At 45.6% G+C, this 27355-nt stretch overlaps 7 protein-coding genes across 7 annotated transcripts; 4 read left to right on the forward strand and 3 right to left on the reverse strand.

Annotated features, from left to right (window-relative positions):
• Nucleotides 1-4775: 4775 nt before the first annotated feature.
• Nucleotides 4776-9409, forward strand: GLAREA_00998 (ATPase of HSP90 chaperone/DNA topoisomerase II/histidine kinase; the record flags this gene model as incomplete). Its single annotated transcript, XM_008085756.1, has 10 exons — nucleotides 4776-4858; nucleotides 4905-5344; nucleotides 5406-5820; nucleotides 5986-6843; nucleotides 6959-7333; nucleotides 7388-7646; nucleotides 7699-8483; nucleotides 8590-8941; nucleotides 9023-9107; nucleotides 9159-9409. The coding sequence occupies 10 exons, from the start codon at nucleotides 4776-4778 to the stop codon at nucleotides 9407-9409; spliced, it is 3903 nt and encodes a 1300-aa protein (XP_008083947.1).
• An 832-nt stretch (nucleotides 9410-10241) lies between these two features.
• Nucleotides 10242-13073, forward strand: GLAREA_00999 (Ypt/Rab-GAP of gyp1p; the record flags this gene model as incomplete). The annotated part of the gene is made up of 4 exons (XM_008085757.1): nucleotides 10242-10433; nucleotides 10497-11886; nucleotides 11964-12545; nucleotides 12598-13073. The coding sequence occupies 4 exons, from the start codon at nucleotides 10242-10244 to the stop codon at nucleotides 13071-13073; spliced, it is 2640 nt and encodes an 879-aa protein (XP_008083948.1).
• Nucleotides 13074-13692: 619 nt separating this feature from the next.
• On the reverse strand, nucleotides 13693-13914 carry GLAREA_01000 (uncharacterized protein; the record flags this gene model as incomplete). The annotated part of the gene is made up of 1 exon (XM_008085758.1): nucleotides 13693-13914. The coding sequence occupies one exon, from the start codon at nucleotides 13912-13914 to the stop codon at nucleotides 13693-13695; it is 222 nt and encodes a 73-aa protein (XP_008083949.1).
• A 731-nt stretch (nucleotides 13915-14645) lies between these two features.
• Nucleotides 14646-14897, forward strand: GLAREA_01001 (uncharacterized protein; the record flags this gene model as incomplete). The annotated part of the gene is made up of 1 exon (XM_008085759.1): nucleotides 14646-14897. One exon carries the CDS (start codon nucleotides 14646-14648, stop codon nucleotides 14895-14897), a length of 252 nt encoding a protein of 83 aa, XP_008083950.1.
• A 1750-nt stretch (nucleotides 14898-16647) lies between these two features.
• On the reverse strand, nucleotides 16648-21975 carry GLAREA_01002 (Acid protease; the record flags this gene model as incomplete). The annotated part of the gene is made up of 3 exons (XM_008085760.1): nucleotides 16648-19386; nucleotides 19995-21211; nucleotides 21288-21975. 3 exons carry the CDS (start codon nucleotides 21973-21975, stop codon nucleotides 16648-16650), a joined length of 4644 nt encoding a protein of 1547 aa, XP_008083951.1.
• A 1136-nt stretch (nucleotides 21976-23111) lies between these two features.
• On the reverse strand, nucleotides 23112-23648 carry GLAREA_01003 (uncharacterized protein; the record flags this gene model as incomplete). The annotated part of the gene is made up of 1 exon (XM_008085761.1): nucleotides 23112-23648. One exon carries the CDS (start codon nucleotides 23646-23648, stop codon nucleotides 23112-23114), a length of 537 nt encoding a protein of 178 aa, XP_008083952.1.
• A 181-nt stretch (nucleotides 23649-23829) lies between these two features.
• GLAREA_01004 (uncharacterized protein) lies at nucleotides 23830-26656 on the forward strand (the record flags this gene model as incomplete). The annotated part of the gene is made up of 2 exons (XM_008085762.1): nucleotides 23830-24032; nucleotides 24091-26656. 2 exons carry the CDS (start codon nucleotides 23830-23832, stop codon nucleotides 26654-26656), a joined length of 2769 nt encoding a protein of 922 aa, XP_008083953.1.
• Nucleotides 26657-27355: the final 699 nt, after the last annotated feature.

The following is a 27355-nucleotide window of genomic DNA, read 5'->3' on the forward strand; positions in this document are numbered from 1 at the left end:
TCCCAGCGCATTTTTCTCAAGTTCACCAATGTGTTCTGACACAGAGATCTCGAGATGTAACCCAGCTTTTCAAATTTTTAGAATATTCTTTACCAAACAAATAGACCAAAGGTACTATAAAATCATCTCGACGTACTCCTTACAACAGCAACTCATACTCAATATTCTATCTATCTGCAATATAACACCCCCTCCAACAACCCCTCCCACACATCAAGACATCAACTCATGAATTTCCCACGTTACTTCCTCCCATCTATGCCTCACAACCCATCACCATTTCAAAAAAGAAGAGAGACATATTTAAATTAAAGCTAAACGTTACATGCATAAGCCCAAGCCTTTTAATATAAAAACCGTATGGTGTGATGTTGAGTTGCATATCGTATTCTTGTTAGCCGAGCACGCGAGGTAAGGAGTCAGAGATGGGTTCTAGCGTTTATCGCCAGAACGGACGTCGGGTTTGAGAGATTGGTTTTGGGATGAGGGTTAAGTGTTGCGCGGTAAGGTTGTTGGGTATGCTGATTTGGCTAAATGTACTGAAGAGATAGAAATACTTATGTGTTTTGTGAAGTTGTGTAACCTATCCCAGCAAAGACGAACAGCGTAGCAAGAAATAGTTCACAACCGGATGTACCCAACATATTCGTAAATCTCAGGGTGTTTACGGCCAATTACGGTAGGTTGTGGAATTTCCATTGCGCCTCATGGATTTGATCGAATTAAAGAGGAACTTCCGGGTCAGTGATCTTGAGCAAGGCTACATTTGATACTGGTTATAAACATATTTCCCAGTGAGTATTTACGTGTTGAGTATGTTACAGGGGCATATATCTACAGCTCGATGTTATTTAGGTACAGTAAAATTATAGATCTATATAAATACATAGAAGCCAAACATAATCCACAGCCGGCAACATTGCTCCGTTAATGACACCCACAAGAAGCCCACTGAATGCCGAACGCTATTTTAAATATCCCGCGCAATCGAAACCGATATCCCATGTTTGCAGGAACAAACAAGATAGTCAAGCCGACATCGATCGTGGGTTCCTGCGCATTGGGGTAGCACAGAATCTTGACATATCAAAAAACAATTGGTAGAGAGTGGGAGCTGAATGTGGACATCGGCGAGGTGCCACGTGTATGATGCATGAAGTACCAAGCTGCTGGTTTTATGTCGTGCGATCGGAGGGTGAAACATATGCTTGTTTTTGGGCTAGACAGCGTGGGAAATATTTACCCAATTAAGGCATATTATTAGACACCGGTATACGGTCTTCGGTGTGAGCATACAGACATCGTTTCGACTCACCTCGGTATTTTGGTGTAATGGGGTTGATTAACATCATTTAGATCAAGTTTGTATATAGCTATACCATTGGCTGTCGTAATGACTGTTGGAGATTCTGACTGACGCGGCGTTGCTGATCAGAGGCTTCGCAGTGATGACCCGAGAACGCGGTGGTGCAAGGGAAATCTTAGCTACATATTTACGAGTAGATCTAGTTCTCATTTATTCGACACAGCTTCTCAAATGACAGCTGCTGCTAAATCCAGAAGAGGAAAAGACCTAGCAATCATAGCGTGAAGCAAGGTAGTTGAGGGGGAAAGTGGTAGCCTGAGAATCTTCGCTGGGCTCAGCAAGCCCCGGTATTTGCCAATGCTTCGTGAGAGGCTTCCAACAACAGCTCCACCGTATTCCAGGGACATCAATGCGAGATGTGAGTCCTACAGCTTTCAGCGATATTAGGACTCTGCCATGGACCGAACATGGCAAGATGCTAAGCCTCTCGGGCAACGAAACTATCTATGACATGAGGTATGGGTATACCCACGCTAAATAGCTATTAATTAAACACCACTGCCAATGAGGTTGAATACCGCTTATGAAGACATTAATGCCTGCCCGGCCAGCACGAACGCCCGATCGGTATGAGTATCCCAGCGTGAAGCGCATTGGGGATGTTGTGCTTCGCCTGGTGGACTCGGACCGACTTTCTGGAACGCGGTAACACAACTAGGAATAGACAGTAGCTGGACGGTTTGCGTTATATGAATACACGAAGCCGCGTGGGGGTGACTACCCCGAAGGATGCCGTATAGAAAAGGAGTATCAGGTTATGGTGAAAGCCTAACATTACAACGTGAAAGAGGGCGGAAGTCGAAGTTACAAGGATGAAAATAAACTCGCGCATTTGGCAAGATGAGCCGCAAATGAGGATGGTGAGAAGCCAGGCTGATTGAACAGAAAGCTTGCTTTGGAAGTGCTGTATGAGGGCAATTGGGAAAGGATGTGTAACACCAGAGCTTCAAGGTAAGCTTTTATTGCTCGTTCAGTCTAGCAAACTTATGGGCAGCGAACAGATCTTTACTGCGAATGTGCCAAGGTAGTACGACTGAGAGGTTGGAGACAAACACAAACAGAAAAGTGTGGATGACAAGACGAATTACGAGACGACAACAGGCAACCAACTAAACAATACCAAACTCTGTTGGTCAACTCAACACAAGTCCCGCAATGCTCGTAATTTAGTTTTCAAGATCAGAAGATCCTCGTTCCCCGTGTTAGACTGCGCCTTGATATAACAATGAGCACAACCGAGTCCAGTCGAGTTCAACGCATAAGTGCGAGTCATGGAGTCTGGAGTCAATCATCGTCGACCCAGCCGATAGGGCTGCATATTAATTTGCAGTCGCACGAATCAGGTGAGCACACTTGTGCGGTCATACTGTGGGGGGGCTGCATCGGACTAGACCGTTATAGACCGCTACTTCAACGAGTCTTGGCTTCGTTTTGATAGTAAAAAGAATCTTTAGAGCAAGTGCTGTCCGATAAAGAAACGGTCTGGGAAGTACCAGCTAACGGAACCGATGATACGCTACAGGTGAAGACCGATGCGAAAGAGAAGGAACTGGCAGAGCCGAGAGAAGGGGTAATGGAAGTGATAGAAGACCTCGCAAAATCAGCCTAATCATTGAAAACTCCGCGGAGTGCAATTGTTCGCTGTCACGACACCGATGCAAATGGGTGGAGGCTCAGAATAGCTGTAGAACGCTGGCCAGGTTGCTTCAATTGTTCTGCCTCACTTTGCCAAGATAAGCAACTTTTGTTGTCCGCTTGGACGGGTTGACTTTGTAGCGCGCATGCTAGAGGTATCAGCAGATACGTTCCGACGCGAATGTTCCGTTTTTGAAGCACACCATCGACAATCCCGGATGTGGACTGAAATACTCATTTCAAAATGCAACGAGCAGGGGATACCAACTTGCTTGGAGGCTATCTCCATATTGTGTGACAGACTGTCGAATTTTGCGCAACAGGCAGATAGAATACCTGCCTCTGCTGTCTGTGTATAATGATCGTCCAAGGCGTAAAGTTCGAAAATGAGGAACTTAGACTCCAAGAGTAAATGGCATGTTGTTGAACCAGGCCAATCTTTTCCTCAAGGGTTCAGAAAGCCCAATTGCAGTGGTCTCTGCAACACTGCCTCTTAGATGTAGTGGTGACTGCGCGTTGTTTCCAAAAGGTACCACAGCGTCTTCGATGGGCAACAGGTGTAGGCATTTTCTATTCGAGGTTTTGTTTGTGAACATCCCGACAGCGACGTTGTCCGGCAATTACTTTTGGGTCTCCGCCAGACATAGGATGTGCTCTCGCATTCTTTTCATAGATCGTGAAGATTCTCTTTCCGAAGCAAAACAAAAAAAGAGCAAAGTGCTATCTGCAATCGAGTATGGCTTCAAAAGCTATCATCTGCGGTATGCTCGAGAATGATATTCGTCGTTGAACGGGATCAGAAGGGGTCTTCGAGGGAATCAACATATGGCTTGTTCAAGTTGTGTGATTGTGTGCGTATTCATGATCGGAATCTGCATTCAATGTCAATTAGCTGCCGACTATGAGTATTTGGGGAAAAGTACACAATTGCGCTCGCTTCAATGCTATTTGCAACACCATACGTCGTCGGTCGATTGGCTCCCAGCCCCCACGGAGCATATATTGGAAGAGTATATCATTCGCGCCTCGCAAAAGAAGGAACTTTTATCTGCGAAGGAACATTGAGTTCTTAGATAGTATTGTTGATCACCGCCAAATTGTTGGACTGATGATGAAATGTCGAGACGTTTTTGTGAAGTGATTGAGGTTTCCTGGTTTGCCGAGGTCGTCGCGTGACGCGTCCCATCTAAAACAATCAAGGAGATCACATTTTCTTCTTCTTCAACAATAATACCACTTCACCAAGCTTCACACCATACATATATCAAGTGATAGAAACGGAAACATAAGATGAGAACTTCAATTTCAAACGGTCTCATCAGTAAAATATCACAGATTTTCTGCAACACTTCCATGCTGTCCCATATCGATCTTGCATCTCTTGCTCGCAACTTTTTTTTTTAATTTTGAATCTTAGTCTTATGATCTATTGATATCTGCTTATATATGTATGTATTAAAACTTTGGTTTCCCCTATTCGTACCAGATGCAGTTGGTGAGGAAATGTGAGGAAAGAGCCATCAAGGACTCTTCGACCTATTGAACGACTTGCACTTCTCCTTTTGCTGGGCCTATCCCATCACTACCTCACCCCATTTCCTATTATCACTCAATGGTATCACTTCAACAGTATATCCTAGTTTCACCTCGGTCTACATCATGAGCAGCCAAACCGCGCTCTAGGTTTTCAACAAGAGTCTGCCTTGTGCAAGCATCTTCACAAAGTATTTGTGCAGAGACTCTTACTCCGGGCATCAAGACCTCACTGTTAAACATGGTACAAACCCGAAATGCAGACAACCAACGCCTGAAGCCAAAGCAGATCCTAGCAAACGCCGCAGTCCAGAATCTCATCCAGTAAGTCTCTGAAATTTCTTATTTCTTTATTTGCTGAAAGCAACAGTTACTATAAACATCAACATGAGGGTCCCAAGAAACTTGCCGACGATGAGTCCTCCTCTTTCAGGACCTGCATGTCACCAATACTGGAATCGCCAACCCCGGGCTCTCTTTTTACGAAACCTCCAATTGATTCGACCCGAGTTCCAAATAGAGCCGATGACAATTTGTTGTATCACGACCCGACTTTGACAGCATTTGCGCAGTTGGCAGCGTTCAAGCTTCAATGCAATCGTGCCATTATATCGCTGATTGATTCCAACATCCGGTACATACTCTCCGAAGCTACCAAGAGCGTATCTCTCAAGTCACCACACAGAGCTGATAGCGGAGATGGATTGTTTCTCGGTGCTCGGTTTCTTGATCGCGCTTGGGGCATGTGCCCTGAAACAATAGAGTTCTTCCAGGATGAAGATGGCAGTGTGTCTAAAACGGAAAGCTTTAGTGAGTCCTCATATTTCTTGATTATGATCTTGAGATTGGCGCTGACGATGTATTCTTTTAGTGGTTGTTAACAACAAGTCTGTTGTTATCCATGACATGTCAAAAGCCCACTGTTGCAAGGACAAAGAGTACATTTCCGGATGGCCATATTTTCGATTCTTCGCTGAGGTTCCAATTAAGACTAGGTCTAGGCTGGTCGTAGGTTCTTTTTGTTTATTAGACAACATTGCACGACACGAGTTTGGGGAGGAAAACCTAAAAACCCTTCAGGAAATTGCTTCCACGGTTGCTCGTCATCTCGAGCTCGTCCAAGCACAGAAGAATCTCGAACGATCAAAGGACATGGTCAAGGCTTTGGGGCTGTTTGCTGAGGGTAAGCCTACTCTACGGCAATGGTGGACAGATGCGTTCAACAGAAGGGCTAGCGTTGTAGAGGCTCGAGAAGCGCAGAAAGAGGAGCCTACCCCAGAATTTAAGTAAGTACAGCGTCAGCTCTCTACTACCCAGGTGGCTGTAAGAAGCCATGTCCGGCGTCCAGCTTCGCAAGTGTTTTTAAGCATCGCATCAACATTGTCTTTGCCTTTTCCCGAAACAGAATGCGATCTCAATCCGAAGAGATGACCACTAATTTTCTTGTCTAGTCAAGATCTTGCTACTGCTTCCGAGCGCTTGAAGGCATTCTTGCGTGCACCAGAACCACTGCCACCAGACACTAACCCAAGCGACTCGCTTGGATCAACGTCTACTCATATTGACTCTGCAGCAGCCACCGGGTCTCACACATCCGCCAGTCCGCGTGAAGAAGAAGTGGCCCAATCCGGAAGAAATCAGATCTCACAAGGGTCTGATTCGAAGCAGACTGACTCAAATCCTAAATCCCGAAAAAGACAGAGCACTCAGCAATCGGGTCTCCCCTCACACGAGGAAACTTTGTCATATGCTGCGATCAAGTCTTTGTTTTCTCGGGCGAGCCACATGATTCGGGAAGCTAGCGACCTAGAGGGAATCATCTTCGCCAACGCATCTCTTCAGGATATAGAAATTGGCCGGGGTAAACTTGACAGTGAGACTTGGACAACACAGACTCAAACGGAAACCCAATCTGGAACCAGAAGTAGTATGGATGTATCAAACAGTGTAGATACAAAAGTGGAGCGAAATTCGTCGAATGGCCGATCTTTCAAAATGTCTATCAACAAGACTAATTCCTTCGAGAAAGAGCCAAAAGTTTGCGAGATTCTAGGTTACTCTCTGAGGGATACCCCATGCGGATCGAATGCTGAGCCCTCGTCAACGCAACTTGGAATCTCGCAATCTGTTCTTAGAGGTTTGCTGAAATCATATCCGCATGGCCAGATATTTATGTTCGACCAATTCGGATTACCTATCCATCATTCAGACATAGACCCACGAAAGTTCAGCAAGAGCAGGAGAAAGAAGCGCTGGACAAATAAGGAGAGGAAATTCGAGAAAGAGAAGGAGCAGTTGAAATCCTATCAGTAAGTCACGGAAATATCTCTTCCGAAGAGGAACATTAGGGGACTTGTCAACCAGTGTTGTCGGAGCAATGAACCGGGGTCGGTACGGTACATCCGATTTCTAACGTGTTTACAGGTTACTTGACATATGTCCAGGCGCCAGAGCCGTTATCTTTTTTCCATTGTGGGATCCACAAAGTAATCAATGGTTTGCTGGTAGTTTGGCTTGGACAAAGGATCCCGGACGAATTCTTCAGTCCGAAGACGTTACCTATCTGGCTGGATTTGGCAGTTGTATCATGGCGGAAAAGTCTAAAGTGGATGCACTTACAGCAGACAAGTCTAAAGCAGACTTCATCTCATCGATAAGCCACGAGCTTAGAACACCTCTCCATGGAATGCTCGCAACACTGGAAACCATGGAGGAGACCTCTAAAAACACCCAAGACGAGGAAATGATACGTACCATGACAACTTGTGGAGAAGTCTTGCTTGATACCATGGACCACATGTAAGAATTCGTCCGCCCCTATTCTATTATGAGACTAAAGCTGACGTGAATTAGTCTAGATTATGCTAGAATGAGTAACAAGAAAGGACTAAAAGTCGGCAGTGTAAACGGACAATCGGGAGGAACAATGATATCATCTAGTAGCATCACAACTTTCGATCTGGGTAATGTGGTCGAAACTGTTGTTGAAGGTATCCTTGTTGGTCATGGTTATCGGTCTCAGACTCGATCAAGGACCTCTGGTGGAGACGGTCCTTACTATCCGCGGCGGCGAAGCCGCGTGGCATCGCCGGGTGTAAACAGCGATGTTTCTGTAAGTTTGAGAGATTATGATACTTTGCTTTGCTAGTATTAATACAATTTAGGTAGTTTTAGATATCGAAAAACGAAGAAGCTGGCTCTTCCAATCTCAAATCGGAGCTTGGAAGCGAATCCTAACAAATCTCTTTGGCAACGCTCTTAAATACACCAATCTAGGCTTCGTGCAGGTGTCGCTAAAAACGGAAACCATATTGAATGGTGATACGGACACGACGCTTGTCACGATGGAAATTCAAGATTCTGGGATCGGAATGACACAAGATTTCTTGACAAACCAACTGTACAAGCCCTTCGCTCAAGCCAATCCACTCTCGGTTGGAACAGGTCTAGGCCTAAGCATTGTTAGACAGCTCGTGAAGGATCTGAATGGTTACATCGAGGTCGAAAGCGAAATTGGATATGGTACTTCAATGAAAGTAGCCATTCCGTTGAAGAACTCAGATATCCAAGATCCGAACGATAGCTCGGTCCCTGGGAGCGCGACGATCCGAGATATTGGGGCATTGTCTAAAGGGCTGACCTTGTGTATCATCGGCTTTGATTACTTGCCTGAGATGGATGAAGCTTCGACTGGGATTTTGAGCGTTCACGCCCGACGCATGCTTGCTTTAAGAAGAACAATCGTGTCATTCGCGACGGACTGGTTTGGCTTGAAGGTGGTCGCGGCGGCTTCTATTGCTGAGGGCGCAGGACACATATTACTTGGGTTACAATCACAGATCAATCAGACTGAGATGATGTGTAGGAACGAGCCACTAATTGTTTTAGAGGACGTCTTCCGAGGACCTCGTCTGGATGACAGTGGAGGGATAATCCACTTATCACAGCCGTAAGTTCAACTTGCCGTCATTCCTCGGTAATCGTTTTCATTTTCGATGTCTGCTGTGGAAAATACCATGTTCGTCAGTTGTTAAGGTGCTAATACTTGAATTTAGTTTTGGACCGCACAAGTTTGCAAGAATACTTGGGGTATGCTTAGAATATAGGTCCTCATTCCACGATTCAACGGAAACACCAGCAGTGCCGAGCAAGCGGGCCAGATCAAATTCTTATGGATTTCTAGACAGCCCGCAAATGTCTTCAGCCAACGTTGACACGTCGCCGGGATCAGAACACACCATAATACCGCCAAAGTCACCGCAACTTTCATTGCGAATGCCCGCTCCGTTACTCACATTTCGACAAGATCCGGGAGCAAGTCAACGGTCGACTCCGCCCGAACCTGCAAGTGACACGCCAGGGCGATCTGTGGTTCTTTTGGTTGAGGATAACTTGGTAAACATGAAGGTAACTCTAAGACAAATGTTTGCTTGCGGTGCAAAGCTAACTATGTAACTGATTCTCGTGAACCACATGAAACGTGCAAAGGAGACACATATATCTGCCATCAATGGTCTCGAAGCCCTACACAAATACCAAGCGTCTCATCAGTCTATCAAAATTGTTTTCATGGGTATGTGAAACATGACTCCCAGTCACGAATGCCACAGCTGACTCGATCTAGACATTGGAATGCCCATAATGGACGGAATTATGGCAACGACTCGTATTCGAAAATTTGAAAAAGAGAATGCATTGCCAAGGGTGCGGATAGTTGCATTGACTTGTTTCTCCTCAGATGAATATCAACAGAAGGCTTATGATGCTAGTATTGATGTGTTTATCGTTAAGCCTGTGTTGATGAAGGGTTTGAGGACGCTGCTGGACATGAATCCGACGGTGGTTGTTCCTCCTCGTAGTCCTAATGGCGAATGAGAAATTGAAATTTGAGAAACGTCTGAGTTGTGGTTTTTGAGTGGTGATTAGTAGATTGAATAAAATAGATGACAGGTGAATATGAGCTGAATGGACTGTTGGTGTTAACAAGTAATTGACATTGGGGGAGAGGGGGGATCGACAAATGGAAAAGGGGGGTGAAAGAGTGCAGCCTCCGGGTGGACATGATAATAAGTGGCTGTCGCAGCACATGTTTGCTTATGACAATTGACGAAATCTACTATAATTCGATAATTTATTTGAATAAATATTCTTTCAAGTATATAATAAGTTTGTACATTATCAAGGAGGTCCTGATATCTATTAGATTAGCTCGCGGAGGACAAAATAAGTGTTAGTTACCTGCCTACTAATTTTGGGACTTAATAAGTCGATTTCGAATAGAGCTTAAGAAGTTTTATTTACTTAAAATAATTGACGAAAAAAGTCATATTGTTCCAAGTTAATCCACTAAATACCGATATTTTGTCAACTTATTAATCGAAGAAATATCGTGCTTTAGCTACCAATTATTTTGTCCACCGCGAGATTGGCTACCTCCACTTATGGCGAGGCAGCCTAGAGTCACGTGCTCAACGCCACACTTCCGCGCCACGCAACGTAGATGGTGAAACCGCGTCATTATCAGCAGCTCAAGCCGCCCGGCCCCGCGACCACAAGAACAAGTTCACTACCACCAGTTGAAGTACCTACAAGATGACCTGAGGTCTCAGTTAAAAAGCTCTACTCACTAGAGCTTCCAGCACATTATTCGACCGAAGCAGTATCGTTAGGAATATATCGGTCAAACGCATATTTCCGAATAGCGACTATGACGAAATCAAAGAACCCCGCCAGCGGGGGAGAAGCTGCGAAATCCACAGAACCTACAACATCAAATCCAAGACCGGTCTCGCCGTCGAATAGCTTTTACGCACTCAGCGACGATGAGGAGGGCGACTACAATACAGTCACGCATATGAGCAGTGGGAGGGGAGTTAAATTATTGTTTTCGAAGAGCAAGGTAATTCAATGACCGGGTTACGTGGTTGGAAAATGGAGGTACTGACAACATCTTCTAATTCAGGTCTATATCCATCCCACCCCGTCTGCGAAAGACAATATACCCGGCTACATCGCTCTTTTACAACAAAAACCCGCGCCCGATTCTAGACCTACATCGTCGTCTTCCACAGCAACCGCGCGCAACAAGGCCGCCTCCTCCCTCCTCCTAGCATGGCTGCCGGAATCCTCTCTTGGAGATGCGCTTAATACATATGTCAAGGTCGACTTATCCGACGGAGACTCCCCACCGAGACAATCCTACCTCGTTCCTCCACCTCCTACTTCTACCTCGCACTCCGGGTCCAGCGGCCATTATGCCTTTGCCATTCCCGTCTCCGCCATTTACAGTCTTCTTGTTCGCCCGCCTAGCTTGGGTTGGTGGTTTGGCAGTGTTATTATAAATAGCCGTGCGGGCGACAGTTTTCCGGCGCTCTTCTTCCACGACTCGGAATGTCAAAGTACGATTTTGCAGAAGAAGAGGAGGACAAGAGAGCATTTTGATCCGTTTGGGGCGGATGGATCGATGTTCTGGGGCGGCGATGAGGTTTTGAGGTGGCTAAAGAGATATGTTGAGATTGAGAGGAGTGGTGCGGAACCTAATATATACCTGGTCGAACCGAGTCTTGAGGATAAAGAGGGGTTTTCGAAGCCAGTGACCGCTGCTGTGGTGAGACGAGGGAGCCAGAGTGGTGCAAATGTTAGCGGCGCTGCTGGATCTAGTTCGAGAGGTGGAAGAGATGGAGGTATGGATCCGGTCACTAAGTTTGTGAAAGAGGCGGGATGGAATTTGATGGAGAAATTCAGTAAAGTCACGACGTTTACGAGACGTACAGCCGAGAGCGTAGCGGAGAACAAAAACGTGCCACCGCAAATGAGGAGGTTGCTTAAGAATCCTGAGGTGCAAACTATCCAGGAGGAGTTTGATAGTGCGAGGATTTATCTTGCGAGGTGGGCTATGGGAATTGCGGAACAAGGAGAGCGTGATCGCAATAACCGGATATGGACGGCGAGAGATGTCCTGGAAATGGAGGAGACTGATGTCGGGGAATTTGAATTGCTCGATACTGAGATTGCTGGACTTAGTCTGAAAGAGCAACGGAAGACAGTAACTCTAAAAGAGTGGAAAAGCTTTTTTGATCCAAGAACTGGGAGATTATCGGTCACGGTCGAGGAAGTCAAGGAACGAATATTTCATGGTGGACTAGATGCGGATGATGGCGTTAGGAAAGAAGCATGGCTTTTCTTGCTCGGTGTTTATGAATGGGATTCGACTTCAGACGACCGAATAGCTGAGCTCGCGAGTCTGAGAGATGAATATGTCAAGCTTAAGGGCGCATGGTGGGATCGCTTGATAGATCTTGGTGGTGAAGGAGAGGAAGGAGAATGGTGGCGAGAACAAAAGGGTCGAATAGGTATACCATCCTGCTCAAACCCCCTGACAGAGTACAAATTAGCTAACGTGTCCCATTCCTTGGGGTCAACGCTGTAGAGAAAGATGTACACAGAACCGATCGCAATGTCCCCATTTTTGCTGGAGAGGATACTGCTCACCCAGATCCTTCTTCACCATTTGCAGATGTGGGAACAAATGTTCACCTCGAACAGATGAAAGATATGCTTCTAACCTATAACGAATACAACCGCGATCTTGGCTACGTCCAAGGAATGTCCGACCTCCTCGCCCCCATCTACGCAGTCATGCAAGACGACGCCGTTGCTTTCTGGGGATTCCAGCATTTTATGGAGCGCATGGAACGTAACTTCCTCCGCGATCAATCTGGCATGCGCAATCAGCTTCTCACTCTGGACCACCTTGTACAGCTCATGGATCCAAAGCTTTATCTCCACCTTCAATCCGCCGATTCCACGAATTTCTTCTTCTTCTTCAGAATGTTACTTGTATGGTATAAGCGCGAATTCGAGTGGTTCGATATCTTGAGACTATGGGAGACGTTGTGGACGGATTATCTGTCTAGTAACTTCCATCTATTTTTTGCGCTTGCGATTTTGGAGAAGCATAGGGGTGTTATTATGGAACATCTGAAGCATTTTGATGAGGTTCTGAAATATGGTATGTGCCTCTGCCGGATTTAGTTTGTTGTTGAAATACTGATTTTTGACAGTCAACGAACTATCTACGACAATTGATTTAGAATCTACGCTCATCCGTGCAGAAGCACTATTCCGTAGATTCCAGAGAACCGTCGAAGCCATCGACAAGAAATCCAACTTCCCAGCTCCGAAATTACGGCAGCGAAAAGTCGAGGCACCTAAATCACCCACGAAATCTGCTGAAGGTGCTACAGCAAGTACGAGTGGTACTGATACCGTCACTTCCGGATCTACCAACAACGGCGCTTCATCTTCCACTTCGCCACCGCCGGAAGATGCGGGTAAGGGAAAGCAGAGTCCCGATAAAGGAAAGGGTAAAGCAAGTCCAGGTGCTGAAGCATCTGCTGGACGAGAACTTGAGGAACAGAAACCCAAGGTTATCAGTCCGGAGCTTAGGGCGCTTCTGAGTAAGAAGGTGGAGGTTTTGCCGCGGAAGGTTGTCAGGAAGGAGGGGGAGGGGTTGGCTAAGGTTGTTGGGAAGAAGTAGGTTTGTGGGTTGTTGAGTTTTGAGGTTGGTGTTTGGAGTTGGGTTTGGAGTGGGTTATTAGGATTGGGATCAGGAAATGAGAATAGGAAATGTGATTTGATAGCATAAATATATGGGATTAGTGCGGCTTGTGGAATGAAGCCAGTGTAAATCAAGTGTGCTCACATATGACTTTGTGGTGGCTTGGTGACCTTCAAATTGTAAAATCTTTCTTGAATTGTCATGTCTTCTCGATTGCTTGTTGGTTGTAAGTTGGAGTTTCGTTCTTGGGGGTTGTTGTCCAGGCTCCAAATACGCGCCATAAGAATTCAACCAACGCGTTTGAAGGGTTGAGTTCCCCTAATTAGTTGGCTCCCAATCTTCGAGACGCCTCCTGTTGTCATAGACAATACGCCGTCTGAACTGCCCACAAAAGAGCCCCAAGATATCGTATGAGTCTACGATGCTTTGTTTCATGGCCCTAAGATAGTCACCACATCCCCGAATCTTTGGAGGAAGATTCGTTGAGTGTTAGGATTGCTGTTTTTGAGCGGCTATTCCACATGCCGAAGTGGCTTTCGTCCTTTGGAGTCAACGAATAGGGAGGATCTTGTGACAGTAAATCGATGTTCATGATCAGCTATGCGTCAGCGTCATCCTCAGAAGTGAAAGCCATGAAGTATGCCTCGAGTGGTTGCGTAGATATCTCCTCCACAATTGGGTCTGGCATTGGAAACTCTACTTGATCCAACCAATACTCCAACTTACCAACTGGATGTTGCAACAAGGAGAAGTGCGACCGGTCTTCGGTTCTTGAGCGACTAACCTGCACACCGATACGATTTCCATCGTTAAGACCCATTGAAAATCTGGTTATGATATATTTTAGGGATCCGGTGACAGTGATTATGATCAAGAATTCTTCGGCGTCGCTGACAGAACGATATGCCTTCAATTATGCCTCGAGAGATTCCTTGACAAGTGAGCTTATGATTTATAATTGGGGATTGGAGTTCTTCAAAGAGTTGAAAATACTGCTTGGTCCAATGAATCGTTTGGCAGACCAACTAGATGTTGTAACAAGGACGATGGTGACTGTGAAAGAGCGCTTTCTCTAACCGGTGAGCTTTATAACTGCCTGGAATCGCACAATTCTTTGTCCATGTGGAAGGAGAGAGTGAGTATATGCAACAAGTGACTGAGTTGAACACAATGAATGAAAGCAGTCACCGAGAGGGGGAAAGGGTATAAGTAGATGTTGAAATCCGCAGGAATTTAGAGAATCAGAACTTGACAAACCACTATCATAATACACAAGCAAAGAGTCTTACAAAACCGCAAGCAAAATCACCTCCAATTTCCTAGTAAGACCACCGTCCTACAACTCCCAATTTCTCTCCTAACATCTCCACAGGATCACAACAACACCTCAAATCAACCAAACAAATACTACTACAAAACTCAAGCATCACCACCTTCACTCTCCCAGTAAACACATTCTCAATCCACTTCCAGCTCCGCAATTAACTCCTCCACAGACACAACCAAACAATAACACACCCCAAATCAACAAATCAACCGCGCGAAAAAACAATGGCACCAACTACTTTCTCAAAGCAAAGCATTCGCTTCAGTCGCGGAGGCTACAATGGTCCCTCCTCTTCCTCCGAAGACGAGGATAACTACCATCCTTCCGCGCCTGTGAATTTCAACAAGGGAATCAACACTCTCCACGGCGATAACGATGATGAGGAAGAGGATGGACGGGGAGGGTATAATAAGGGTGGCAAGAATAAGCGGGGGGATGATGATGAGGAGGAGGATGGACGGGGAGGGTATAATTAAGGGGTATTAGAGAGGGGTGAGGAGGATGGTGGGTGGAATATTGAGATGAGGCCTTGAGCGGGGTTGTAATGGTGGAGGGGAGATTTTTTCGAGGGTATAGCGGTTTGATATTTTGGATTTTCATTATACACGCTCTTTAATATGGCTTCACAAGACGTTGTGGAAGTTATATATTTTTCAAATTTTCAAATGAAAAAGAATTTGATTGATTACTGAACTATTGTGATATAACTAGTTCTAAATGTCGATGGCAACACGTTTAATCAACCTCACTTAGAAAAATGTAGCAGCATTGTCACTTGAAATGAAAAAGGCAGAATTCACAATATCAAGCCGAAAAATAAAGCCGACGCTCTGAACTTTCTATTAATATTCATATTCTCTCTACTTGAGGGGAATGTCTCGCTTTCGTGGGTGTCTAATTCGATGCAATCTTTCATGAACTGTGATCGGGAATAGCTGTTCTAAACTACACCCAATATAGTTACAGAATAAAAGACTTTTAAGATTAATAAACTTTTGTTTTGTTGATTAATATTTTAATTAAATAATTAACCAGTAGCCCTGTGAGCGAGGCGATTTTCGTTGCTTATTCTCGGTGTTTTTACTGGACATTGCTGGGGTGTTTCATCGTCAGGATTCCTAAGTATGACGTGGTGTAATAGCCATTTTGAGGCTGCTAATAGTGGCTTGTTATAACGGTAATTTGGAATCAACAAAAATTTAACCTTGGAAACATCTAGGTTGCTGATAGCTTTACACTACGGGGTGGGTAGCTAGAAACAAGATCAAAAAAAATACCTTAACAGTAAAATACCGATCCTAGAGTTTTCTGATAACAAGCATATAATGTTATGACAATACACCGTATATTAAGATTTAAAATTGTTTGTTTCCAATTTTTTCCATTCAAGTTACATAAAATGGCTAACGAATGTGTGATGCTACAAGTTAAATCACTCCTGGGTGTTCTTCCCCTATTTTGACTTTTCTGTTGCAGAGCAAGCTGTCCAAAGTAATATTCAAATACCCCACTGCTTCTCCGATGTATTTTTATTTGATTTACACAAAATAGTCGGTGTAGAAAACGTAAATTAGTCAAACTAAAGCAGAGAATAGCGTGAGATTCTGACTTCTGTGATAATAAAGATGACGTTGTAGATGGCGGGTGATAGAAAAAGGAACGGGGCGGAACATCGATGTTCGCCACTTCTATCGAAGCAATATATATTCTTGTGAAAAGACCATCTAATTACTATTTCTTCCCAGAATTTTGCCTATCTATCAATTATTCCAGATGGGTAATGACTCTGTTTAAACTCAATTTGTGTAAGCTTGCATCTTATGGGATTGACCTCTTGATGTGAAACTGATTCTCCATCCGACTTAAACATGCCTGCAAAGAACTATGATATATACATGTGATTATATATGCGAGAGCGTTAAGTTCAACAGTCGAACCCAATCAATGTTGTAGAGAAAGAGGGTCCGCCCTGATCTTTGGGTCGTATATATAACCAACCCATATGACACCCTTCATAGACTATACTCGAATTCTGGACGCTCGTTTCTTCACGTTGAAAGAATTTATGAGAGGTTGGTCCAATCCAAATCTACAGATGTCTGCTGTTGAGCGGCATTTTGAAAGGTTGTGTACCAAATCCCGGTGAGGAGAAAGGGGGGGGGGTTTAGAAATATGTTCCCGGTGCTAAATGACTGTTGTTAAGAACCATGGTGGAAAGAGTTCCAACTAACGACGGAAGGCAGACGAGGTGTTGTTGTACCCTTTACCTCTCAGAGTATCCCATGCCTCAATCGTTTTTGCTCGAGCTTCAAGGCTTTCATGACTTTCATTATTTGCCCAGCGGAGAGTTTCCTTGGAAAGATCAAACTTCTGATATCTTTGAGCCCCAGGTGAAGGAGGAGGATATGAGTCGCCGCCTGAGTAAGCTGTCGACTGACTAAAGCTGCTCGCAGTCTGGGATTGAAATGATTCGTATTCCATTCGCTCTGCCGTGGATGCTTTTGACATCAGATTCGGGGGTTGTCGTGCGTAACGTGCGGCTTTCGTTGAACACAACCATCGTTGGAATTCTGGACTCTGTAGAAACCGAGATCTCGTTAGAGAATGATAAGATGAAAGAAAAATCTGATTGATTAATTCTCCTGACATGGCGAAACAGTCCCACCCAAACACACAATCTATCTCGAATATCAAATTCAACATCTGGTAAACTGTAACACCCACATCCATAGTATAATTCACGGACTTAGATTCGGCTACACCTTTCGCAAGGTAAAGACAGAAAGTATCAATTCCATTGGATCCTTCAGATGAGTGTGCCACGGTCTGGTTGATACTGTTATCTTCCTTCAATGCACATTCGTAAAGTTCATCCCTTAATTCCACACAGTAGGTCAAGTATATATTCCAATAGCTTTGATTGATGAGACAGTCTGTAGACGACAAGTCCGGGTCTGGTTTGCAATTGAGCTTCCCGATGGTGATTTGAAGCACATGCGATGCATAAACAAGTCTTCTCGTCACGTTAGCCCAAGGCGATATTGAGCCATACGATCTGCACATAGTCGCATGAAGCCAGAGGGTGAGCTTCGAATCTTCGAAGTAACTGCCTTCATGACTGAGCACCAATTGTGTTGTCTCCCACGGATGTACGTTATAGTGAACCGGATGTTCTCGTTTGGCGCCAGTCTTTGGCTGAGATGCGCACGAGAAGCACGAAGTATAATGTGCTTCTGCCATCATCTCGCTCAACGGAACTAAACTATTACAACCAAATAATTTGATGGAGTTTAAGTAACTTTCAGCCATAGTAAGCTCCTGTAGAGGGTTTAAGTAACCACGCAAGCAGGCGACTTGGCTTCCTGGAAGTGGTGGAGAAGGCGACGAAGTTGGGGAAGCTTTTTTGCTTGCAACTGGCGAGGATGTCTGCGGTGGTTTGTTAATCGTACTAGACTCTCCAACCTTCTCTCCTTGTCTTGCTGAACCTTGCAAACTATAGACTCTTCTCTCTCTCTCAAGAGGTATAATTTCATCAGCTGCATGGCTGGATGAACCGAAAGGTTGAGATGAAGTGCTGCCTGTTTTCGACTTTTCTGACTCCGTTTTGTTTGTCGTAGTTCGACGATTTGATCTGCGTTGTCCAGATGATCTTTTCTTCCCTTCTCTTTTGCTGGACGGACCGGGTTTCAGAGAAGAAATCATAGCACTTTTATCTCTTTCTGGTATACTAACAGACTTTGCAGGTAAATTGACGGATATCGAATGACCTGGGCCGGGAGTATCCGCTCGACCTGTTCTTGCCGAGTTCAAGTTATGGTTTTGAGGGCCGCTTTCGTCACGCTGAATCTTTTCATCCACGACGTGATGACGTTGCGTTTCTGTGGAGTTTTCCTGCGAGATCTTTGGAGTTGAACTTGGTAAGGGACTGTGTAGTCGACGACTAGTTTGCTGTTGCAGTGACTTAGCTTCGGAAACTGTTGTCTCCGGATTGGACTCGACAGAAGTGGAATTTCCTTTCGCAACATCTTCCACATGAACTCGACGTGACGAAGGGTGGCTTTTAGAAGTAGAAGGAAGCTCACTCTCAGATTCAGTAAGGTCTGCTTTCAATACACTACTATCGGTGAGATCTTCGACAATGTTTGATTCTTCTCTCTTTTTCTCAAGCGATTCACTTGAGACCGAATCACTGTCGGATGAGGACAACGACTTCTCTTGCGGTTCACTAGCTTCTGCATCCAACATACCTCGCTCACCCAGCTCATTGATATAAGCCATGATCAACTTCTCATGCTTCCTTAATTCTCGGTCGGTATAGCCTTCCTGATAGAGACCCCGGCGAAGACGTCTCCAGAACATCTTATCGTCATCGGCGTAGCTTGTCCAGACACTGCCTTCTTCAGTTCTCGCAGAGAGCTTGGCAGTTATATAGTTAACCGATTCGCGGATGCCACGAAGATCACCTCCAAGTGATTCAACTTGATTTTCAATCCTGCCTTGACCTTCCGAGGAAAGTAAGTTGAGATTTATCGTGATTGAAGCGGTATAAGTGGCCATCTTGAGCCTAACACTATCCAAATCTCTTGCCTTGCCATTTCCGAACCGAATCTTCTGCATCAGCTTCCCGGCACCTCCCCCCTCTGTACTCAACCCATTATATTTCACGATAGCATCTTCGATATCTTCCAGCAATCTTTGGGCTCTTCGCAGGATCTTGCTAAGCTCGCGCTTCCTCTCGTCCTTTGCCCGATGAAGTGCAGATTCTGGCGAGGCGATCTCGCCGCGAAGTCTTTCGAAGACTTGACCAAGGGAACGAGCCTCTCTCGTCATTTCGCTGTATTCGCCACAAGCCTTTCGAGTCCCTTCGACTGTTTGCCAAACTAGTTTGGTGAGCATTACGCCATCACCGATCGAGAATCCGAAGCTCATGGTGAGACTGCCCGTGGTCGTTGGGACCGCCAACGACTTGGAAGACCTCGCATGTCAGTCGGAGTTGTAGCGACAAAATCTGAAGATAATCCGCATGCAGAAGAACTGAAGTAAAGCGATCAAAGAACCTAAGTTGAGTGTCTTGGAAAACAAACATGTTGATGTGTGTAATCGACAAGGCTCCAGACTCGTGATAACGCCCGGTTTGAGAGGTGGGCTGCGAAATATTCGTGCATATTGCGGGGTACTGGCACCGCAGCGTAATATGTTGAGCTCCCGATAAGCATCGAAGTGTGCCTTGCAGGTCGCCTATTTTGTCTTCATCTTTATGTTTGAAATTGAATCATAGCCTCGGTTACATGAAGAATATTTTGAAATTATAGGTTGAGGTAATTCGATGGTGGTATGAGCAAGGGGCTAGGAAGCAGTGTTGGGCCTTGTTAACAAAAAAATAGTATATTTAAACAAACAGTACCATTAGAACATCCAGAATTTCAAGAATAGTGACTAGATCTTGAAAGTATATACAGCGATGCAAAAAAAGCAATCGAGATTCCAGATCAGTCATACACAAACCAAAATATAGCACCTTCGGTGTCTCTCCACGAAACAAAAAAAGTCTACTGAGGTGATCTCGTTCTCACCGGCGTTCCAGGTGGCAAAGGCGTCAAACTCCCCATCAAAGGTGTCGAAAACGTTGGTTCTGGCGAGCTTGCCCACGAAAGATTTGTTTCCGTCGCCGTATCAGTACCAATGAAATCCGTCGCAGGACTGATAGCCGGAGTCATCGTTCTCCTAAGTTGGCTCCACCCAACTACCGGAGATTCAGGACTGACGATATCAGAAACACTTTCATTTCTAGCCTTCTTCTTATTCTTTCTGTACCCTCGTGCGGAAAATTGACGATTGACGTTGTTTGACATTTCAATCGCGACTTCTTCTCGAGCGGGCATCTCGAAAATCGGGTTGTGTCCACCTATTTCAACTGGCGGATCATACTTCTTGGCGTCTACTTCAAATTTCGGATCCGTAGGGCTGATAGTCGAGCCGTAGAGCTCGGGTTTGATGACATCTGGGTCGTTTGTTGGATTTATTGTGCCACTGGCCTCTAATTCGGCAATCGCTTTCTGTTTTCTTCGCGGTTTGAGATAGTAAAACTCTAGTAAAATACAAGAAATGATGATTAGGGCAGCTCCGCCAGCGGCTATGCCAGATATAACACTCTTTGAGATCTTGCCACCTTCTGATGTCGTTCCTGTCGTATCTGACGGAGGCAAAATGGTGACAATTTTTTGAACTTGATTTGGAGTCCAATTGCATTGCGATACAGAAAAGTTTTTTCGCTCGAAGTCAGCAATGATATATGCTTCTTGGAAAAAGGTTCGCCCAATCAGGTACTGTGACTCGTTGTTTGCGCGTCTGAGCGGGAAATATCGAGTTGCTATCGGAGTAATCGGGGCGGAAGAGATGAGATCAAAGGTGGAATATGGTAACGAGATATCCACTGTAGAATCCGATCCGACAGGGCTAACCGTAAAAGTTATGGTCGGATTTTGCGTCTCTAGTGCTCTGTGCTGCGTATCATTTAATAAATATAGATTTAAAGTTTCATTCCACACAAGTCCAAATGCACTTTCGAATAGTTCACATGTTGAGTTCGGTAACCAGATGTGCGGAACTGTCGAGTCAAGAGTCGTCATTATCGAGTTCGAGAGTAAGGATACACTGTTATTAGTTGTAATTCTTTGGAGCTGGAGAACGAGCTCGTCACCGCCACTAATAGGGAATGAAACGTTATTCGGTATAAATTTGGAACTGTCGTATCCGCCCAATGTTAAGCTCCCCGACACCTTGTTCAGCCCTAACAACACCGTTGGTGTTAACAATGGGGAACGTATAAATAACAATCAAAAGAGAACATAAACTAGAAGACTTACGATACTGATTCCCTGCTGTGTAGCCCCAACTAGAACTTGGTATCAACGTTTGATTCCGGAGGCTCTGCATAATACTAGGAAATGGGTTGTTGTAATTTGTAAAGTTTGTTGCCCGAGGGGTAAGGCCCAGCAATCCCATAAAAAATTCCTTGGTGGCTATTCCTGCTACAGTGTGATTTCTGATCACAGGACCCCCACCTCCTTGCCAACCTAATGTAATATCATCGAACCCAAATCTGCCCCGACCGGTGTATCCAAGACTTGACTCGAGACCCAAACCATATATGCTACTCGATCTGTTGACGAGATTCGGGGAGTAGGTAGACGACTCGTTGTAGTTGAAGAACTCTCCCCTCAACTTTTTACAGTCAAGAGAATCTCCGGATGTACAGCCTTCGGGAGTTACGGCGAACAGTTGGCTCGCCGAAGTCGAGATCTGAACTTTGATCGTCTGTGGAGGGGTCCCTATCTGTAAAGCAAAGGTAGACCAAGGTCCATCATTGCCATCCCTATTGCTTTGGTCAATGTCTTCATCATCATTTCCAGTAGGAAAAACAGCTCTTACCACTGGTCCGTTGCCGGAAAGACATAAGGTGCTGGAACGGTATTTCTCGAATTCAGTCCCACTCGATTCGATGCCGTTATCAATGATAACAGAGAACATATGGCCAATACTGTCGTCACCCATGGTGTATCATTTCTAGCTCTGCTCGATACAAACATATCGTTACGAAATGGTTAACGACATGGAAACGGGACCTGTGAATATGGTCGATGAGGGTGAATTCGGATCAGACCAGAAGGAATGAGACAATTACATTGCTGCGCACAAAATTTGTGAAAAGTGATGGCAGGTGAAAACCAGGGCTGAGCAGAACACTTCCGAAGCCGTCGTCGCGTATCTGGCTAGCTCCCCTAGCCCAATTGGATTGACAGCCAGCTGGCATGCACAAAATAACTTGTATAACAAAGACGATGATTCAAGTGTATCGAAGATGCTTAAACTTGAGATTCAGCACCACTCCTCTGCCACGAAGACGCAACAGTAGCTCTTCTCGGTCAGGAGCCATCCGGAAATCTCGGTGGCTTCTCGGGCTCAATATCATTGGGAGCAGTGCTATTGACACCTACAATGGCGTTTCCCGGACAGCCCAGAGTCATTGAATGTGGTGTCTTGTGTAGAACACCAAGATTGGATGTATTTCGAGTTGTGGCTGAGGCTGGGTAGTCTTCGCCCGAGGAGTTGCAGAGACGTCAATTTAAGCTCGCGGACGAACCAATCAAATTGTTTCAATTCTCGCTTGTAAAATACCCGCAGTGAGGTCAGACAAATCAGACGACATCTTTCGTGACCTTCATGACTCCACAGTACCACCGTTTAGCTGGCTACGCATTTGATTGGAGTCGGCGGCGATGTCGTCGTGTCACTGTTTCACGATGGACGAGAATACTTCTGCCAGCCTGGAAAGGCCTGGAAAAGGCAAAACACACGGAGCAGACACCGCCAGTGGTGGCTTGTCCAAGCAGTCTAGAGAACCATTCGTTCCTTGTATGCCCAGACGGAACTTTGCGATGGTCCTGGTAGCCGGAAGATATGCTCTGGTGCAAGGCATTCTCAGCCCTAAATGGCTTTCCTTTTCTCGCGCCTCTTTCTCCAGGAGTCAAACCTCGAAAGTTTCTTTCTTTATGATGAAGTTCATCATGCTCGTTAATTTGCAGTAGCTAACACAGTCGTTACATGGTTCTCAGCATGTTTTTGAAGTTCGGATTTCTTATTTGGAGCTTACTAGCCATATCTACTGGTGCAGCTATCGACCCGAGTGGTCAGTACCAACGCATTGTCGTCAAGCATCCTGGCTGACAAAATTTAGTGAGCACCTCCACTACATCATCAAGTGGAAACCGGAATAAAACTACTAGCAGCACATCTTTGATCTCAACATTCGTGTCGGTTTCAAGCGCCAGCAGCTTAGAATCCTCTTCCAGCAATGCCTTGTCGAGCTCTTCTTCCAATGTTGCGGGCAGCACAAGCAGAAGCACGCCAGGCTCAAGTAGCACCCCTTCGACTTCAACCAGTAGCTCTAGCAGTACACTGTCTACCTCAATCTCAACTTCTAGTTCTTCTGGTTTACTCTCGAGCACGACGGATTCTTTGTCCTTGACAACAAGTGGCTCACGCACGTCATCTGGGTCAACCACAACTTTCACATCCTCACTATCATTGACTTCGACGTCCGGATTATTATCCAGTAATAGTTCAAAGTCAACTCCAAACTCGCAAACTAGCATTTCTTCCTCCACATCTAGGTTATCAACGACGACATCGAGTTCGAGCTTCCCGAGTTCCAAACCCAACACCATCAGTAGTTCTACCCCTTTTTCTCTTACCACTGCAACGACAACAAAGCCAATAAACTCGACGACTACCGCTGGAAACTACACGACGCCTCTTTGTGGATATGTTGTGCAGGATGTGGTTTCGGAAGAGTACTGGCAAGTGTGGAATTACACTACCGAGGTGAAGCTCGTCAACTTAACTTCAATGACCATCTATGTCACCAGACTGCCCAACATAACGACTACTTACACAATCAACAATACGTACACAGTAAACGCAACTCAAACCTTCAGTAGAGATATCGGCTATAACCCATTGCGCTTGCGTCACAACGCGCTTCCGGGCCCGACTGAAACTGAGCACAGGAATGAGGGCACCGGTCCCATCATCACAGCTGGAGTCACCGTGTAAGTAAGCCTCGGCCATTACTCATACCACATAACTCATTCGCTCATATATTACCAGGCCCTACAAGCAAGCATTTTATGTTTACCCAACGGTCAAGGCCATAATTGTCAATGCAGAGCGGGATAACGACACAGCTGGATCTTTCACTTGCGGTAAATATAATGCTAATGCGCAAGGTTATTTTGGCGGTGTTGGCATATCAGACGTGGCTGGGGAAACCATAACCGTCGATGTGTTTACCACGATCACAAGCACCATCACGAGACGCAGGTCTACTATAACCAGTACATATGGTACTAAATCCGTCTCCACAAGCTACTCAAGATACTACGTCAACTCAGATGGAAGCTCAGTATCAACGCCGTATATACCAGCCAGCACTGTCATTACATTGCCGACACCATTTATACACACGCCCGTAACTGGTATAGAGGACGAAAAGACAGAGACGCAATGGGACACCGAAGCGTTCGGCTGGGTTCCTCAGAGTTTGATGGTGTATTTGAATGCTCAAAGTGTGTTACCAGAAATCTCGGGAGTGACCACCTACCAAGCTGGCGGACCATCGATTTCCCCGGCACCAGTGCCAGTCTCTTCATTCTCATATCTTGAAAATCAGGGGACTGACTTGACATCTGCCACCATAATATACGCAACACAGAACGATATTTCAGTTGCCACGCCGGCCCCAAATCCAGTCACAAACCCGCAACCTAAGCCTGAGCCCCAACCAGTTGTGAATCCGGAACCTCAGCCAAACCCTCAGCCTACACTACTTCCACAACCAAATCCAGATCCTCAATCAAACCCAGACCCGCCGAGTCCAAATCCTGTGCCAGTTCCACAACCAGTGCCTACCCCTGAATCAGGAGGTGGGCTTTCGGGAATTGGAAATGTTATAAACTCTATCATCGGGGGTTCTCCAGCTGCTACGTCCGGCGTAACTCCAGGCTCAAATCCGGCAACCAATCCTGCGCCAGGTACTGGAACGAATCCAGGGACAAATCCAGGTACAGGTACTGGAACGAATCCAGGGATGAATCCAGGTAGTAACCCGGGGAACGACCCGGGAACGAACCCAGAAGCAAATCCGGGCAATCCAGCGAACAACCCAAGTAACAACCCAATTTCAAACCCGTCACAACAACCACCCCCTCGGCCTGTACCCATAGTTGTAATACCAGCACCGACAACAATAGCAGCAGAACTTGCCCCACCTGGGCTCGCTGGAGTAAGAACCATGATTGGCGGCGCTCCTTTCGTAGTTGTCCCGGCACCTACAACTTTCGCTGCACTTGGCCCAGTGCCGTCGCCTATTCCAGTGATTCCAGGAGCTAGTGCAACGTTTATAAACTGTGCGCCATTTATAGCTATACCAGGAGCCACAAACATACCAGTGGCTAATGCACCTGCTGGTTTGGTTGGGCCCACTACAGTCATCAACAACACGCCTTTCATCGTGGTCCCCGGCCCTACGAATATTCCAGTACCAGGCCAGGCCCCGAAAGCTGGAGCTGGATCCACCGTGCTCATTGGAGGCGTACCATTTGTCGCCATTCCAGGAGCGACTGATATTCCTCTAGCTAACGCTCCTCCTGGGTTAATTGGAACCTTGACTATCATTAATAACACCCCATTTCTTGCCGTTCCTGGCCCAACGAATATTCCTATTCCAGCAGCGGGAAGTGGTGAATTCAATACAGTGACCATCAATGGAACACCTTTGTTGACCATACCTGGACCGACAAATATCCCAGTAGCAAATGCGCCTCCAGGTTTGCAAGGCGTGACAACAACGATCAATGGTGTACCTTACATAGTTGTTCCTGGACCTACGAGTCTTCCACTTGCTAACACACCATCAAATGTCGCTGGTGTTGCGACGACGGTGATCAATGGAACTCCTTTTCTGGTCTTCCCATCAGCAACAAGCATTCCACTTTCTCTTGCACCAACAGGACTTGCTGGTGCAACAACAACGACGATCAACGGAACACCCTACCTTGTTATTCCAAATCCAACCATAGTGCCTCAACCGGCCGCAAACAGCAACATACCTGGCGTTATCACCACCACCATAAATGGTACCCCAATGCTCGTCGTCCCCTCCGCAACAACCATACCCCTATCCCTCGCTCCAACCGCTATCACCGGCGCAATAACCACTACCATTAATGATACACCATATCTCATCATTCCGGGCCCGACTACTGTCCCCATAACAGGTTCACAGCCGACAAATCTCCCCGGATCATTGACCGTCATTGATGGAACAACACGATTAGTCTTGACCGGACCAACTACGATCCCCGTGAACCCGAATTTCTCGGTCTCAGGCAGAACTACAGTAATCGGTGGTACCACTATGGTTGTACTGGATGGAGCTACTACTGTTCCTGTCAGCAATACTGCTAGTGTAACGGGGACGAGTGGCTCAGCGACTAGTACGACATCCGGTTCGGGCACTTCTGCATCCCGTACTAGCATCGCGACTCTAGCCCCAATTCCACCTGCTCCACCGGCTGAGGCGTCTAGTAAAAGTGATGCAGTCAGAGAAAAATATCTCAGTCTCCTGTCCATCGGACTTGGCAGTATACTAACATCTCTCTTATTAATAAAATGAAACGCGAATTGATTTACGAATTTATGGACAAACCTGAAAAGTGGTGTTTAATGTGCGGTCTCATGAGACCAGCTTTACATTATGCTTGAAAATGAAAAACATGAAGGCATAGACACACCATTATTGAAATAAGTCTTGTTTTATTTCTTGTGTTGGAGTAATAGCATGTTGGAGTTTATTAGCATATGATCATTTTTAATGTGGCGTGTAGGAGACTGAAGGGAGCTGGAATCTGCTTCATCTCAGGTAGCTTTTAGAAATAGAAATGTATCCAATCCTTAATATGATCCTTGCGACTTGTTGAAAGAATAACAATTGTTTTGATATTTGTACGGAATAAGGGGGTTTGGATCTACAGCCGAAAGCGGGGCACGCTTCCCCACATCGACAAACCGAACCTTTCCACAACGTTCAACCTCGAATGGTGACCTCACTCACTCACTTTCTCCCATGAATACGTATACAATCTCCTCTCTTCGTGCTAATAATATGTATCTACCCAAACTATGCTGCAGCTCGACCAACAATCTTCCGCAATCCTCTCGACCGAAGATTATAGTCTCGAGATGGTGTCGTCCATGATGGATTCTAGATGATGAACTTGTCAATACCATGCATGGGAACTCGTAGGTTCAAATTATTATCTAGTAGGTATATATATTTCTTCTAGTCTCTTTTGCGGTTTCCTCTTTCTATATT

The sequence above is a fragment of the Glarea lozoyensis genome (genome assembly GCF_000409485.1).
Source record: "Glarea lozoyensis ATCC 20868 chromosome Unknown GLAREA3, whole genome shotgun sequence".
Taxonomy (NCBI): Eukaryota; Fungi; Ascomycota; class Leotiomycetes; order Helotiales; family Helotiaceae; genus Glarea; species Glarea lozoyensis.